We start from the raw sequence: 16,360 nt of genomic DNA, 5'->3' as shown, positions 1-16,360 counted from the left end.
GAGCAGTACAGGTCCAATTTGCACCCCATCGATCAGAGCATCTTGCTCTACTTAAGTTCATGTGTTCAGCCTACCGTAAAGATGCGGATATCAAAGCTAAGCTCCAATGGATGTAGATTTACACACTGAAAGTTGGTGGGAGACCATGGGAAAGCGAACATAGGATTCGATCGAGCCGTTTGCGGCCATCAACATGCGACGTGCATGCGCCTTTGCCAATGAACGCAGCTGGCCCCCCAATTTTGCACAGTATAGCGCCATGATGGTGTGATTGTATGACTCCGCCGCGATGGCTTTCGGGCTGTGTCATCGTATACAGGAACCAAATGTGTCTTCTAGCCTGTAGTCTTGCATGCCATGAGCACTCGAAGCTCACCTGAAATCAAACCTTCCAGAGTACTTGAACAGGGTGATACATCCTGGGCGACAGTTTGTATACACCAGGGTGCGTCCTTTGTCGGTATGCCGGTACCTCGTTCACCGTTAATGAGTTTGAAGCCATTTGCTTTCTATGCTGGAGTACCTAAAAATACCTCAATCCTTAGCCTTGTTACGCAGAGCTCGTCGCGTGGACCAAGAGTAACCAGCATCCCCTCATTTCAAACAAAAGAACTGAGAAGAGAACATGGTGAGTCGGTATTGATGTAAGTGAGATTTTGTGACGTGACGAGAGCGACAGTTTTCAGCCTCTGAGATCTTTGACAACAGACTGTCTCAAGCGAAGTATAGTCGCTAGCGATCGTGACTTCACCATTACAAGGAGCAACACCAACTCAGAATAAGATGCTAAAAGGGTCTAGCCCGTTTTTTCGGGTAATGCCTGACCGGTCAAACTGTTTGTCTGCCGTTCCAGTCAGCACTAATCCATTTGCAAAAGGTACGGCTGAGGATGAAGCCGCAATTGCTAGCGACTATAGGATGCATGCATGCGCAGTCATCGACGCAGTAGGCATTTGAAAAAAAAAACAATTTGTGCCATGGCGCCACAAGCAGTATACAGAAATTTAAACGGAAGGTAGCGTTTCGGACATTGGAGGAGGTGATTGTGTGTATCAAACGCGGCAATCGTAATAACGGTTGGCTTTTCGAAACAATGTTGCAGTGGAGTTGCAAGTGATACCGATATGTTTTCTGGCGAGCTTGTTGGAAGGGACACAGACTGGAAGACGACGATCTTCGTTAGAACTCGCATCAATGCCACTCGCTCTATGCTGGTATATGCCCCTCCAGTTGAGCCTGTGCAGCAACGTGGTACATACCTTCAGAGAAGCAAACTGCCCTTATTCAACGGGGATGAGCAGAGATGTTTAAGCAGGTCAATCGTATCGCCAGCTCCCCGTGTCACATCACTTTATCCGCTTGATTCGCATTAGGAGGAAGGCATATTGATTGGTTGTATCGTATAGCGTTCGGAGTAGGCTGAGGACTTAATCGCCATAGTCCTTATCAGTCGACTGTGAATACCTAGGTAGGCATCCATGGTTTGTAGGCCATTGACGTCTTCGCCCCTGTATCAGCAGTTAGCGCCAGCTACAATAAAACAGCACTAGGTAATATTGCTGTAAGCTTGGCACGGAAGGGCGGTGGAATCAAAAGGCTGAAGGATGGGTCGGATGGGTGATGTTCGGGTCCTGGCGCGTTCCCCTCTGGCGGCTGGAAGCGCTGCGACTCGCGTCCAGGGGCTCCTGCGCTAGGCTTGCTCGGTGCTAACGTGCTTGGCAAAGCATCTTTCCGCACGAGCGTCATATGTCTTGCTGCGTCACCACAAAGCTCGACATTCGCCCTCAAAAACTGAGACACCGGATTCTTGAATCCAGTTCATCGAAGTGATCATTACAGCCGGAAACTACCGTCATTATGAGACGATCACCATCGCGAGACGAAGTCGCTCTTTCTAGCGCAGAGTGGGTTGGCGAGGTAACAAGCAGCAAATTATCCCTGTATACCATCAGAGCTCTGAACGTGATTATCTCGTGATGGGAAACACATATACCCGACCCCACTCTGCCTCTTTTATGTGGACCGGAAAACGATCCCCGTACCTGCGCAGGTACCCCGCGACATTCATTCTAGTGTCCGCTACCCCGCCACGCTATTTGGGAGTAGTTGGAAGAGAAGTGTGATCGTAGGAAAACGATATATGTGAATTACTGAGAACAGCCTGGTGGTGGTTCTCCGGGTGACGTATCAGTGTTGTTGGGAGCATGGGTACTTGACGATCCCCACCGAGCAGTGGATACTTGGCCAACATACTTCCTGCTGGCACTGGCATCTCTCACAGAACACATACAGTCTTTTCATATGCTCCCAATTCTTTCATCATGTCTACACAAGACTATAGTTCGAGACTCCTTTCGTATGTTACACTTGTCAATATCGCGCTAGCACTCGTAGCATATATTACTGTCCAAATCCTTTACCAGATAACTTACTACCGGTTCTTCCATCCGCTACGACACTTTCCTGGTCCTTTCTGGGCCAGCGTAACGCGTCTATGGATCGCTTACCACAATATCAAAGCCGACGAATGCGAGCTCGAACTTGCTCTACACCGCAAATATGGTCCAGTGCTTCGAATTACGCCTACCCTCCTTTTGGTTTCGGACGCAACTAAGTTACCTGAGGTATACAACCGTCAATCGAACAAGTCAAACCACTATATTACTGGCAGCTTCGGGAAGACTGAGAGCCTATTTAACATGCGCGAGCATAAGCATCATGCGCATTTTCGCAAGATCGCTGCTGGCCCTTACAGCTTCAGCAACGTTAAGAAAATGGAAGGCCTGGTAGATGATCGCATTCAGCAGTGGATCGATAGACTGGAAGAACTCTTCAGTAATGGCAAGAAATTTGACTTTGCGCCCTGGGTATGCTTCACACTGATTACGTGACGAGAATAGGGAGCACTGATACTTTGATGTGTAGGCAGTGTACATGGCATACGACATCATATCGGAAATTGGCTTTGGCGCGCCTATCGGCTTCATAGAAAGCGGCTCGGACATTGATGGTCTGATTAAAGGCTTCCACGATGGCTTACTTCCCTTCGGTCTCATGGCTCGACTTTGGCCCTTTACACAGTGGGCAAAAGGTACATGGCTTGGTGAGAGATACCTCGTCGCGAAACCGGAAGATGATTCTGGCATCGGCACGCTCATGCGCTTTCGTGATAAGCTCATTGCACAGCGACTTGAAGATATTGAGGCCGGTAAGATCGAGCGAGTCGATCTGCTACAGACATTCCTCGATGCAAGGACGGAAGATGGTGCGCCACTAGAGTTGGATTACATCAAAGCTGAGATCCTTCTGGTGCTGCTTGCAGGTGCTGATACCACAGGCACTGCGTTCCAAGCGATGATTGCATACATTACCTCTGACGCTCAAGTGTACACCAAGTTGATGAGAGAGGTTGATCGCGTCACTCGTGAGGGAAACTTGAGTTCTACACCACAGTACGACGAAGTGCTAGAACATTGCCCATACTATGTCGCCTGTGTCAAGGAAAGCATGCGGTAGGCTATAGTCTCTTTTCAATAGTTATCCCCATACTCACATCTACAGTTTATGCCCCTCTGCCCCCAACATCTTCCCTCGTCTTGTTGGGCCATCGGGCATGCATCTGCACGGTCGATATGCTCCACCAGGGACAGAAATAACTTGCAACCCGTGGCTCGTGCACCGTGACGAGAAGATCTACGGTGCCGATGCCTGCGAGTTTCGGCCAGAACGCTGGCTTGAGAGCGACGAGAAAGCGAAAGACTACAACAAGTACAACATGGCCTTTGGTTACGGCGCAAGAGTTTGCCTCGGAAAAGATATTGCACTTATGGAGCTGTACAAGGCGCCGTTGCAATTTCTTAGGACGTTCAAGATTGACATGGATAAAGGTCGGAAAGGCAGGTTTGTCGTCAAAGGTGGAGTAGGCTTTTGGGAGGATATGTTGATTAGTATACAGCGACGGGCAACGTAAGATTAAGGTGGCACTTCAATGTATGCTGACCTACACAAAGCACTATAGATGAGATGATGTACGATTGAGTCGCGTGAGTTCGCACAATGATGAGATGGCGTTCTAGATTATCCCGTACCCGATGTCGTCACGTGTTGGCGCGATGATTTTCCACTAGCGCGGTCTTGGACGAAACAATCCGAAACGTCCGCAATTACGCTACGAAGCTTACGGTCCGCGCCTCAGCTATCCCACCACTCGCAGTACACAGCTGGTCTTGGTATAGGCTCATTGTCCCCGCACTGGGGCGCACTGAAAATGTCCCCGAGATGATTCTCCGTCGGTGCCATATCCTTGGACCAGGCCTCAGGCCCAGGCGGAAATAGCTTGTTTCGTAGCGCGCTTGGTATATAGGAGAGCGACTCCAACATGACGATGACCCTTACCGCTTCTACGATTTTTTGAATCGATTTCTTTCGTTTTTCTGTCACTCACTGACACTGACCTTGTTCGCTGGTCGTTCATTCATTTCGTCACTCGCTTATCTACTCGTCCGTTCGCATCATGATGCGTTCAACTTTCTTTTTCTCCCTGCTTGCGGGCACGGCCTTTGCTCAGCTTGCCGAAAACAACTTGAAGACCCACGTCGGAAGTTTGAAGCTTTCTGCACCCTTCAATCCGATCAAAGAAGCGTACTGGACTGGACTCCCTCACCATCGCCGCACTCCCTTTGCTGTCTCGCCAGATGGCAAGTCAGCATACCTTGCGTACCTAGACGCTTCCGAGACGGACGTACATATCCAGAAAGTCGACCCTGCTACCTTTGCGACCGTAGGCGATGCAGTGACCGTCACTGGTGGAAAGGAAGCTGGTGGTCTAGTTGCTCACAATGACGGTTTCGCTTTACTCACTAACGAGGCCATGCCGTCAGGCACCACCAACGCGCCGCCTGATAGTACCCCAGTAGCTGTCTTGTACCGCTACACTGCTGGCAAGCAGACCTTCAAGACGTTTTTGGGCGGCCCTGACAACGTTGGCGGTATGGGCGCACTGGCGTCCCCGGACATGAACGGAGACCTTGCTTTCTCTGAGGCCACTGGCATGTACGGTGCTTACTTCGTCGTCACCGCGTACTCTGGCGATGCCAAGGGTCATTTTGGTGACGCCATCCAATACGTTAGCGAGAACGGCACGCTCGAGCAGATCCAGGGTGCTAGTTCAAGCTGGGGATGCTCACACAACACTGGTATCGCATTCGAGGCCGCTGATTCTGTTCCGTTTCCTAGCATCTGTTCCGAGGACCAGGGTGCCATTTGGCTTAACACTGGAGGTACTGGAATGGACAAGAGCGGTGTCAAGGTCTCCAACGAAAACGTCCAGAATGGTGCTGGAAATGAGGCTATGGGTGGCATGTCCGGATCCTACAGTGGTCTTGCACGCTTCATCGACAGCGACTCCTACATCTTCTCCTGGGTTTCGCGTGGCGCCAAGGATCTGACCGAGAACGAGTGGATGGGCGCAGGCTACACTCACTCCGAGAACCGCACTGTCAACCGCAACGTTGCCATCGCTACCTTCTCAGACAAGAAGACAATTGTTGGCGAGCAAGCTACCTCTGAACTTGGCCCCGATGGTGACTCACAAGTCAACTGGATCACCACAGGCTCTGCTGACTGCCAGAACGCTCACGTTGCTGCCTTTGATGGCACCAGCGCTCTCGTCACCTGGGAGGAGATCGCTGAGCCTACGTGCGAGTTCGTTGCCATGGGCTGCAAGGGTGCCTTTACTGGCTCTTACTTCCAGCTCGTCAAGGACGGCAAGAAGGTTGGCGAGCCGGTCAAGTCCATGGACGTCTACGTCGCGGGAGACATGGTTACCATGGCTGATGGTCGGGTATGCTGGCCTTACGTTGACATGGACTGGACACTTGACGCACCAGTGCGTAACCCCGCAAAGGTAGAGGCTATCAGCTTCGCATGCATGGGCCTGAGTGGCAACGAGTCGGCTGCACCTGCTTCCTCTGCCCCAGCTGCCTCAGCCCCAGCTGCCTCAAGGACACCAGCTCCCTCATCCAAGGCTCCCGTCGCTACTTCTGCGGCTGTCAAAGAATCAGCTCCTGTAAACGAGGTTGCCGAGTCTACCGAACAAACCCCAGCCGTTGAAACACCTGCTGAGTATGCTCCAACGCCCGCCCCAAACCCGATCGAGTCCCTGCTCCCCATAGCTCCCATCGTCTCTGTCATCACATCTGCGCTTGAAGCTATTCCATCAGGCTTCCTTCCCGACAACGACCTTCCCGCGCCCTTCCTGTCAATCTTCATTCCGGCTTCTGAGTCTTTCATCGCCTCTCTTGCACCTGCTTTCACCGAAAGTGCTAAGATACCTCTTCTGTCCCTTGAGCCAGTATACTCCAGCACCCCCAGCTCTTTGGTCGCTGAGCCTACCGTCGAGCCTACAGCTTATCCTGAATACCCAGAGGTTACTCCTATTGTCGAACCATCTCAGCCAGCAGCTACTCCTATCGTTGAACCTTCCCAACCCGCGGTGACTCCCACCGTCGAACCGACTCAACCCGCAGCTTCAACAACATGTACCGAAGGCAAGACCCAGAGCACTCGCGTACCCCTTGACGCCACTCTTTCGGCAGATGCTCCCCCCTACCCTATCGGTACAGGCTCAGCCGCCTACCCCACTGGCAGTGGTATGCGCCCCTCCGGTATCGCGCGCCCCACTGGTGCTGGCCGTCCAGACTGGTTCCATGGTAGCCGTCCAGATGGTAGCTTTGGCTGGGGTCGCCCCAGGCCTTCCGGTATGTGGCCTGCTCACGGTTACCCCCATCCTACAGCCGGCTTCCACTACCCTTCCAAGCCCTCTGAAGCTTTCGGCCATGGAGGTGCTGCGGGCGTTAAGGCTAGCAGCAAGCCTTGCACCCTGGAGACCAGGGTCAGGCCCACGCCTACTGCTCTTGTGCGTTAAAAACATCATGGATTATGAGATGTCATAACATCATCCATATCGTTCTCACCCAATTCATGTATATATATTTATCTTCCACAGACCTCCAGGCGGGGTGAGACTAGCTGCCGCAATTCACAGTCGGTACAACACGTACAACTGTTACTCTATTTCTTCCTTTGCCTCACATGCGTTCAACTGGTTTCTCGTCCTTGGTTTGCGTTGCTAGTTGTAGGCCAAACGATTCTTTCAGAAAACTAATCTATCAAGAACCTTGTCTCCAAACGTATTCGTCGGTCCATCCGTGTCTATGCAACTGCTCATGTCGCTTTGTCACTTCCATCGCTTCATGCTAACCGCAACGAGTGCGCAATCAGTCTCTAGGAGGTTCGACTTGCAGCTAGCGGGCTTGACAAACAAACGCACCTCTCTCACCATTGCTCAGTTGTCTTTTTGCTCTCCTACTGATCCTGCTTCTGTGTTTCCCGCGACTACCGCCCTTAATCGCGACTGACTTCGCACACGTTCAGCCAGGATGACTGAGGAATCAGAGCTCGTAACGATCGATCCGAACGGCGACATGCTCATCATATTGAAAGACCCGAACACGGCACTGTTGGAGTGGAAAGAAGACAAGGACTTATTGGAGGAAACGATCGCTCAGGCAGCAGCTGAAGCGACTGAGACAGTCAACAACAGCGAAGTTGCACCGCTAGAGCGAGAATTACCCAAAACTCGGTATCTGGTGTCATCGCGGCAAATGCGTATCGTATCACCTTACTTTGAAAACATGTTCAAATTCAACTATGGCGAGACAGTTTCGGTTTTCGAGGATGATCTATATCATGTCCAAGCACAAGGGTGGAACCCAGAAGCATTTGCCGTGGTGCTCAATGTCGCGCATGTCCAACTTCAAGCCATACCGAAAAAGGTCAGCCTCGCTTCGTTCGCTTGGCTCTACGTTATCGCAGACTATTACCAGATGGAGGGTGTCTTGGGACTATTCACAACGGAGTGGTTGAACCAACTGAAGCGGCAACCGATGCCGATAACCTACAGTAAGGAGCTTGTACTCTGGATGTTCTTGAGTGTGAAACTCCAAGACATGGAGACTTTTAACCACATGGCATTAATTGCGACAAGGAAAGCTTGCTATCCCATACAGTTTCTGGATCTACCCTTTCCTCCAGGAGGGCAAGGTAAGCTATCTATCTGCTTCGTGAGAGCCTGCTGACTCACATAGTACACAAGCTTGATGGCATGCGGTGTGCCGCTATTGAAAAGCTTCTGGGTGGTGTACGTAAACTTATCAGAGAGCTGTACCAAGGCAAGGAGGGGTGTTCGGAGGCATGTTCGGGCATGCTGTTAGGGTTCTTGCAGCGGGCCTTGTGGAAAGAAGATCTGCAGGGTGTCGTTTCAGAACATCGTCAACGTCCCTTCGAAGGAATTGGGTTTGATTCACTTCTTTGCGAGATCGAGGAGATAGGAACTCCCTCTGATGGTATATGGGATTTGCCCAACTGCTGTCTACTTGAAGACCTTCTTTTTCCGATCCGTTGCGATGCTGCGGCTTGCCTAGAGCTGGATATAAGCATTGCAGAATACCAGGGGCAATAGGATTGATTCGGGACTGGTCTTGAAATAAGTTCTCGTAGTAATGACCTACACAAGTGCAAGTCAAGTATGAGTCTGTGTTCAGGCTCAGTAATAAAATTTTAAGTGAATGATTTAAGCGTTTGTGAACTCAACAAGTGTATCGTATACTTCGATGTGGGTGGGCTCGCCAACATCGTAGCGGCTGCTGGAGCCGCGGAAGATCTTGAATCGTATAACGTCTGCATGGTGTGAAAATCGTAACTGTGCCCCGCATTTAGTAGAGCTAGAATGAAGTTTGGATTTGATACTAAAGGAGATGAGAGGGATGCGACTACTCGCGCAGAGATGGCCTCCGCCAATGACGTCCTCTTGGCCCCGTCCAACGCTAGCCGCCAGCATCGCGTCTCTTCACGTACCATCCTAGAACCTCGAACCGCTATATAGTGCCTTTCATCGCGGTAATACACTCACATTTTGATGTTTACTCGTCTTGCTACACGATCTGTTTCATCGCATCGGGATCCGCATGCACTTCATAGACCACGATTGTTAGCGACGCAGCTCAGCGGCGTTGTGTAACGCAAGCGACCAATAATGGGTTCTTCCTGTCGTGTTGGCGCTGACAGCGAATGAGTTCCTGCACGACTCCGCACTGATAGCTTGCCGGCCACCCATCATTGGTGACTTTACCGCAGGTGAAAGTAAAGAATGTTTAACATTGCGCCGCAGTGATGCGTACTCTCCTCAGCCTGCTTCAGTCCTTGCCTAAGAATCTCGACACCTTTAAGACAAACAATCGATGCATGTTCCTCTGTATCGGCCATGGCATCCGTCGTGCACGTAATCGATCCAGATCCAGATACAGTGTTAATTCTCACAAATCCTTGCACAACCTTCGCGCCTTGGGGTTCTGAAGAGAAATCACAGAATCTAGTGGCACCTGTCGGGAAGGAGAAGAAGAAGAAAAAGGGCAAAAAGAGAGTCGATAGGCAAGCAAAATGCTAACCTGATACAAAACTTGTTCTGACTCGACACAGCTTAAGCCACACAGAACATTATCCTCCTTTGGCACCTGGTGGACTCACTGTTAATAGCAGTGAAACGTTTCCTGAGGACGAAGTTGCACCTTCACTGACTACACACAAAGAGCCTGTTGAGCCTGAAGAAGAGTCGATCCACTACCATGTTTCCTCACGCCACCTAATGCTCGCGTCGCCTGTGTTCAAGCGAGCGCTAAACAAGGATGGGTTCGCCGAATCCGTTCGCAACGAGATCGATGGTTTCTTCCATATACAAGCCAGTGACTGGGATCCAGAAGCGTTTCTCATCGTTCTCCGAATTTTGCACGGTCGCAACAAGCAGGTGCCACGAAAAGTGAGTTTGGATATGCTTGCCAAGATCGCTATCCTCGAGGACTATTACACTTTCGGAGAATCCCTGGACGTGTTCACAGAGATTTGGGTCCAAGAACTCATCAAGGTGTCTATACCTACAGTATACTACAGAGATCTGGTATTATGGATCTGGGTAGCATGGTTGTTCGATAAAGATCAGCAGTTCAAGGAAGCCACCACCACAGCTATCAAGCAAAGCACTGAATCTCTCCGTACCTTGGGTCTTCCCATCCCTGCGATATTATCAGGTATGTTTGTTTCTTGCTCTCATGAGATACGTGGCCATTTACATATTGCAGACGAAATCGACAATACGCGGTACCAGGCCATCGATTTTGTTGTCGAGTCCCTTCACGAACGTCTCGAGAGGTACCGTTCCATCGATTATGTGTGCCCATATGGTGACAATTATTCCTTCGAGTGCGGATCCTTTCTTCTCGGAAATATGATGAAAGAGCTGACCCGTCTGAACCTATATCAACCACGCCCAGAGGTTCCGTTCCCTAGCTTGAGTTTCAAGGACTTGTGTAACCGGGTGAGAGGCATACGCCCTGCTTGCTGGGCTCCTGAAGGGCACTACCACAGCCATTCATGTACATTGGATGCAGCAATGGAAACTCTGATAGAGGATGTATCGACTGCAGTTGGAGGGCTGAATCTGGGCGATCTCAAGAAGAGACGGGATGGCTGAACAATCTAGCATGTACGTAGTTCTAGCGGGAGATTCAATGCTCAAGTGTATGACACCGTTCTGCTTGACCGTGTTCGCCCCACAAGTCGCAGCCGGAAGCGCAGGAGTGAGCCAGGCCAGAAGCGGACTAGTGTCGAAACAGGGGTCCAATGTCCGATGTCAGAAGTCGGGAATGACACCTTAACAAGCGCTCGAGTTGCAAACCTCCCTTGATTTCGACAATGCCACGATGAGCGAAAGCAAAGGGCTCCTGCATGAGCATCCTTCAGACAGCGACTCGGAACCCGAACACGAGCGCAAAGCAAGTCCGCGACACCTGTCTCCATCGCCCTCATCGTCACGAACCACATCCGCGTCGCCAGCACCGCCAGGGTCACGACCAAATGGCAACTTCAAACGGCAATCGTCTTTCGCACAGCCCCGGCCCGATGGCACGCCGAGAACGCCAAACCGGGTGCGCTTTGAGGAACCCAGGAGGAGCATGAACGGAGACTCCAATGGCGACTGGCTGGAGATGGACGGAGATGACTACATGGACGGCGATGATGGGCGGGAAAGAGTACAGCGACTTCCTCTGCTCACTGGGATAGAGGCGCCTAGCGTCACTGTCGCAGAACAATCATTCAATCCGGAAGACCACCTCGAGAGTGCACAGCCACGGAGCGGGATGCGGAGCGCCTTTATGAACATGGCAAACAGCATAATGTATGCCCGTCAACACGGAATCTAAGCATGGAAGCTAATCCAAAGCAGAGGCGCTGGAATCATTGGCCAACCCTACGCCATCCGCAATGCGGGCCTCTTGACAGGCACCGCCCTCCTGATCGGCCTTACCGTCGTGGTAGACTGGACTATACGGCTCATCGTCATAAACTCTAAGCTCAGCGGTACTGACTCGTTCCAAGCCACGGTTCAGCACTGTTTTGGGAAATCAGGACTGATAGCCATATCTCTCGCGCAATGGGTCTTGTATGTTCACCCCACGGCATACCGAATGCAGGTTATTGACAGCATGCAGTGCTTTTGGAGGCATGGTCGCGTTCTGCGTAGTAGTCGGAGACACAATACCAAGGGTCTTGGATTCAATGTTCCCTTCTTTGGCCGATATGTCGTTCCTCTGGCTACTGACCAACAGAAGAGCCATCATGATCCTGCTTATTCTCGGCATATCCTTTCCACTGTCGCTTTACCGGGATATATCAAAGGTATGCACTGTGACCCAGCACACCGACCGGGCTAACAACATGTAGCTTGCCAAAGCTAGCGGTCTGGCACTAGTTAGCATGACCATCATCATCGTGACCGTAGTCACGCAAGCCTTCCGCGTACCCGCCGAGTCCAAGGGTCAACTTCGTGGCTCCCTCATCATCCGATCCGGTATCTTCGAGGCGATCGGTGTGATAGCCTTCGCCTTCGTCTGTCACCACAACAGCCTCCTTATATACGGCTCGCTGCGGAAGCCTACCATCGATCGTTTTACACGCGTTACACACTACAGCACTAGCATATCCCTGGTCGCATGTCTTGTCATGGCTTTGTCAGGCTACCTGACGTTCGGTGACAAGACCCTCGGCAACGTGCTCAACAACTTTCCCAATGATAATCTCATGGTCAACATTGCGCGGTTATGTTTCGGCCTCAACATGCTCACGACACTTCCACTCGAAGCCTTCGTGTGTCGAGAAGTCATGAACAACTATTGGTTTCCCGAGGAACCCTACCATCCGAACCGCCATCTCATCTTCACTACTTCACTCGTCGTCTCTGCCCTCACTCTCTCACTTCTCACCTGCGACCTGGGCATTGTATTTGAGTTATTCGGCGCAACATCTGCATGTGCACTGGCGTTCATTCTGCCGCCTCTATGCTACATGAAGCTTAGTCAGAGAAGCTCCAAGACGTACTTGGCGGGGGCTGTTGCTGCATTTGGATGTACCGTAATGGTCATTAGCATTATAAAGACCACGAGCAAAACAATGATGGGCAACAGCGAAGGTGCTAAATGTGGTTGAACCATGTTGTATTATATACATAGCGAGCATTGGGTGGCGTTTTGGTATACACGTTGCATATGCATGGCGGACGAGTGTCTGGAGTTAGCAAGATCGACCTTGTCAAGCAAAATAAATATCATCACCAGTTGTATCATCTTGCGCGTCGTACATGCTTCGCGGGAATGCGGCGCTTAGCTCTGATGTCGTGGTCAGATGTAGATAAGTAATGCGACCATGTCGTCCCTTCCCGATATTGCATGCACAAAACACATGGTAGGCATGCCAATCGTTCAGGGGCATTGGACGCAGGGCGCGTCTTTGCTTTTCTCCCGGACTTGCATCTTCAACAATCGCTTGCGCGACATGGCGTTCCGCGTATGAGCACCAGGACATGACGCGACTTCAGCTTATCTAAAAGTCAAGTGTTGCGTTCACGAGAATGGAGATTAAGACATGGTTCCAACAACTCGCTCGGATGCAACGGCAGCGAGTTCCTTGAAGTTGGAGTTTAGTTAAGCTCACTAGCTCTGCTCAAGTCCGGTACACCAAAGGTCTCCGGCACAGTATCCGCCGCTGAACGCGTACTTGCAGACCCACATAAACCTGAACACCACGCTAAGCTTCAATTCACAACATCGCAATCAATGTTTCACGACAATCGTTTTTCTGGCTATCATTTCATCTCGTACCTGAGCGATGACGATGCGGCTGCTTTCTGTGATGTTGGAGGCGCCGATCACCCCTTGCTTTGGGGCATTGACGTCACTCGATGCGGGTTTCCGAACCCTGCTTTCACGACCTTGAAAGACACCTGGGAGACACGACGAAAGAGCGCGCTATGACAGGGACACTTCACATATAAGGCACGGCATCTGTTTCCCGAACCCTCTGTTCTATCCTCCAGAATCTGTCATCTCCAATTTCCAGCCAAATAGTAGCTACCCAAACCTCGTGTCAACTCCAACTTGAGCCTTTCCGTACCAATACACCAAACCATCAACATGCCTCTCTTCGGATCCAAGCGCGAGCCCAGTCCTCCACCTGCTCCTCCTCAAAAACACTCCATGTTCTCCAGGCGCCGCTCTTCCTCCCCTTCATACCGGGACACACGCCACAGCAGCTCCACCAGCCGCACTACTACCACACATACTTCCTCGCCCAAGCGCACATCTGGCATGTTCAGCCGTGGCTCCGGAGACCCTAGCATTGCTACTGCCAAGCAGAGCTTGATGAACGCCGAGGCAGCGGAGAGGGATGCTGACCGCGCGCTTTTCGTTGCGAAGAACGCTGTAAGGGAAGCAAGAGAACATGTTCATCGCCTAGAGAGGGAAGCTGCTGAGGAGTAAGTTTATGTGATTTGCATCAAGGGAATATGGCGCTAACAATGTTATAGGGCGAGACTTGCGAAGATCAAGCAGGGCGAGGCCAAGGCTCTCGGCAAGAAGGGCAAGTTGCTTGGAAGACACGACCATGTCTAAGTTGACCTCAGCCGTCATATTCAAAAGCAGCCGTGGAGTGGTTGTTTGGGCGATGCCCATACGGACGTTGTTTCTTTTCGTTATGATACTGAATGATGTGAAGCGCGGAGTTGTCGGTTTTCTTACGTTACTATGAGCGCTTGTATAATACCCGTTATGTTTACTTCAGCATTGAATGTCCATCGCATTTCTGCCTGATATCATTCGTTCTTCCGTCATCTCATTATTCTACACAGTTATGATACCACCAAATTCGATAACTCATGCAAAAGCAGATCTACCCGTCCTACTATATACGATCATCATATGTGGTTATAGGAACAAGATCAGACGAACAGCAGTACTATGAGACGCTCTAGTCGCGAAAATGAAAGACTTCCACGACAAACGAAAAAACACTCTTCCCACTGTATTCTTTCCATTCTCCGACCCCACCAACACAAGGTCAACTCTACAGTTCATCAATCTCTTTCAACAAACTCATTTTGATAAAATGGCCCGCGAGAAGCGCATTGCCCATAAATCACAAAACTCCCTCAGCGACGCAAACCGTGATATTACTTCCGCCCAGGCGAAGCTCATTCGCAACCAGAACACACATGAGCACCGTCAAGCTCTCGTGAACTCATCAGTGCCAGAAGAGACACTCGTATCAGTCGGCTTCGTAAGTCGCCGCGTCCTCGAGAGCCCCAGTATTGACTACTGATATTACTCGCCCTCAGGCCGCCCAGATCGTCGACGAAGCACAGAAGTCAAAGTGTCAGGCCGACTTGGAAAAGGCTCGTAGTATTCTTGACAGGCGCCAAAAAGGCCAACCAGTCTCGTGGGTCGAACTGGAATGGACGAAGACACTGTGCGCCAGGGAAGCAAAGCTGGAGGGAGCAGAGATGACGGATGTTACAGCGACCGACATGAAGAAGCAGCAGTGGCAGCAAGATCAAGAGCGGAAGATTCAGGAGATCAGCGCTGCGAACAAGCATCCCACTTGGACTACTCGTATGCTCCTCAGAGCTCGGCTGGGTGAGGGAGACAAGTCGGATCCAGGGTCTGACAGCGACTTGAGTAATGCAAGTGGAGTCTCTGGTGGCGCTACGCCTGAGCCTGCTCGTGTCTCGCAGAAGAAGAGTTCGGCTCGCGAGCCTGAAGATGACAATGGTGGTAGCGAGAAGAAAGACGAGGACAACGCTGTTTCCCAGGCACAAGTAAGCTTGGTGATCTACGTGGAGGATACTCATACTAACAACAAACAGCCTCAAGATCCCCTCCCTCCTCCGATGAGCGATGCCAACAACAATATGACAGCTAAACGGAACGCGGATGAAGACTCTGATGTGGACATCTGGGATGACGATGTCTGGGCTCTGATGATCAAGGCCGACTAGGAGTAAAGACAGCTTCCTCTTCTCCTGTAGTCTAATCATGATATAAAAATTGATACTCGTGAAAAGATGCATTGAGAACAATATCCTGGATGCAGCTGACCCGATGCGTTCGGCAACCATGTAGAATCGGGCTTTATTATCCATAGCACACCGCATCTTCTTCGGCTACTTGCCATCTACTACATGAAGCGTATCATTATACGCGTTACATACACTTTCTGCACGGATCATGAGCTGTGACCAAAGGATTGAAACTTTTCATTTGTCTGATCAGGTTACAGTTACCATATAGATGCTTGCTCTCAATGCTTAGATGATGGACCTCGTTGTTGCATCCGATATATACTCTAAAGCGTGTCACAAGAGATTTTGTCTACAACACTACCGCTACATCTTATGAACCCAGCGATAACAGCGTCCGCCTGTTTTCTTTAAACTTGTGGTTGTCAAAGTTCCTACTACTAGAGGTTGTAATGTGGTTAGATACAGAGATTGTTGACAAGAGCAGCGTTGATAGAAAGGTTTTCCGCGTTTGACGGGCGGAAGTGGTATAGTTCGATCGCGGCCAGCCCGGTACGTAAGGGATTGGGGTGGTGGTGGGATTTATTCGAATGTTGGTGATCGTGTAAGAGGAAAGTCGGTGGTTACGGCAAGGCTAGAGAGTGCGGAAGGTCATAATCATAGAGGCAATCAACAACGTCCCTCTTAACGTGGTTTCCAGGTTAGGTGGTCGATCTCGATACAGTTTTATATAGTGTTTGGAGCACCTTCAACGAGCGTTGTATTTTCGCTCATACTGACCGTGATTTGGTGCATACCTGTAAACCCTTTGACTCGTTGCTACCATACCCGCTGGAGAGCTCGCGAGCTGCCTTGCTGCCCTGCGCTTGCGAAATTCGCACCGTATCCTGTGATTCCCTG

The 16,360-nt window shown here is 50.8% G+C and overlaps 6 protein-coding genes across 6 annotated transcripts; all 6 read left to right on the top strand.

Annotated features, from left to right (window-relative positions):
• Positions 1–2,321: 2,321 nt before the first annotated feature.
• J4E82_003431 (uncharacterized protein) lies at positions 2,322–3,970 on the top strand (the record flags this gene model as incomplete). The annotated part of the gene is made up of 4 exons (XM_051729718.1): positions 2,322–2,867; positions 2,926–3,117; positions 3,175–3,512; positions 3,562–3,970. 4 exons carry the CDS (start codon positions 2,322–2,324, stop codon positions 3,968–3,970), a joined length of 1,485 nt encoding a protein of 494 aa, XP_051590392.1.
• A 543-nt stretch (positions 3,971–4,513) lies between these two features.
• On the top strand, positions 4,514–8,521 carry J4E82_003430 (uncharacterized protein; the record flags this gene model as incomplete). Its single annotated transcript, XM_051729717.1, has 3 exons — positions 4,514–6,758; positions 7,435–8,103; positions 8,148–8,521. The coding sequence occupies 3 exons, from the start codon at positions 4,514–4,516 to the stop codon at positions 8,519–8,521; spliced, it is 3,288 nt and encodes a 1,095-aa protein (XP_051590391.1).
• An 801-nt stretch (positions 8,522–9,322) lies between these two features.
• J4E82_003429 (uncharacterized protein) lies at positions 9,323–10,585 on the top strand (the record flags this gene model as incomplete). Its single annotated transcript, XM_051729716.1, has 3 exons — positions 9,323–9,407; positions 9,552–10,142; positions 10,194–10,585. The coding sequence occupies 3 exons, from the start codon at positions 9,323–9,325 to the stop codon at positions 10,583–10,585; spliced, it is 1,068 nt and encodes a 355-aa protein (XP_051590390.1).
• Positions 10,586–10,814: 229 nt separating this feature from the next.
• J4E82_003428 (uncharacterized protein) lies at positions 10,815–12,597 on the top strand (the record flags this gene model as incomplete). The annotated part of the gene is made up of 4 exons (XM_051729715.1): positions 10,815–11,290; positions 11,339–11,554; positions 11,586–11,790; positions 11,836–12,597. The coding sequence occupies 4 exons, from the start codon at positions 10,815–10,817 to the stop codon at positions 12,595–12,597; spliced, it is 1,659 nt and encodes a 552-aa protein (XP_051590389.1).
• A 983-nt stretch (positions 12,598–13,580) lies between these two features.
• J4E82_003427 (uncharacterized protein) lies at positions 13,581–14,057 on the top strand (the record flags this gene model as incomplete). Its single annotated transcript, XM_051729714.1, has 2 exons — positions 13,581–13,921; positions 13,973–14,057. The coding sequence occupies 2 exons, from the start codon at positions 13,581–13,583 to the stop codon at positions 14,055–14,057; spliced, it is 426 nt and encodes a 141-aa protein (XP_051590388.1).
• A 493-nt stretch (positions 14,058–14,550) lies between these two features.
• On the top strand, positions 14,551–15,439 carry J4E82_003426 (uncharacterized protein; the record flags this gene model as incomplete). Its single annotated transcript, XM_051729713.1, has 3 exons — positions 14,551–14,721; positions 14,780–15,259; positions 15,308–15,439. 3 exons carry the CDS (start codon positions 14,551–14,553, stop codon positions 15,437–15,439), a joined length of 783 nt encoding a protein of 260 aa, XP_051590387.1.
• Positions 15,440–16,360: the final 921 nt, after the last annotated feature.

This window comes from Alternaria postmessia, assembly GCF_024291825.1.
Source record: "Alternaria postmessia strain BMP 2775 chromosome Unknown scaffold_15, whole genome shotgun sequence".
In the NCBI taxonomy this organism is placed as follows: Eukaryota; Fungi; Ascomycota; class Dothideomycetes; order Pleosporales; family Pleosporaceae; genus Alternaria; species Alternaria postmessia.
This window is presented reverse-complemented; position numbering and strand designations above follow the sequence as displayed.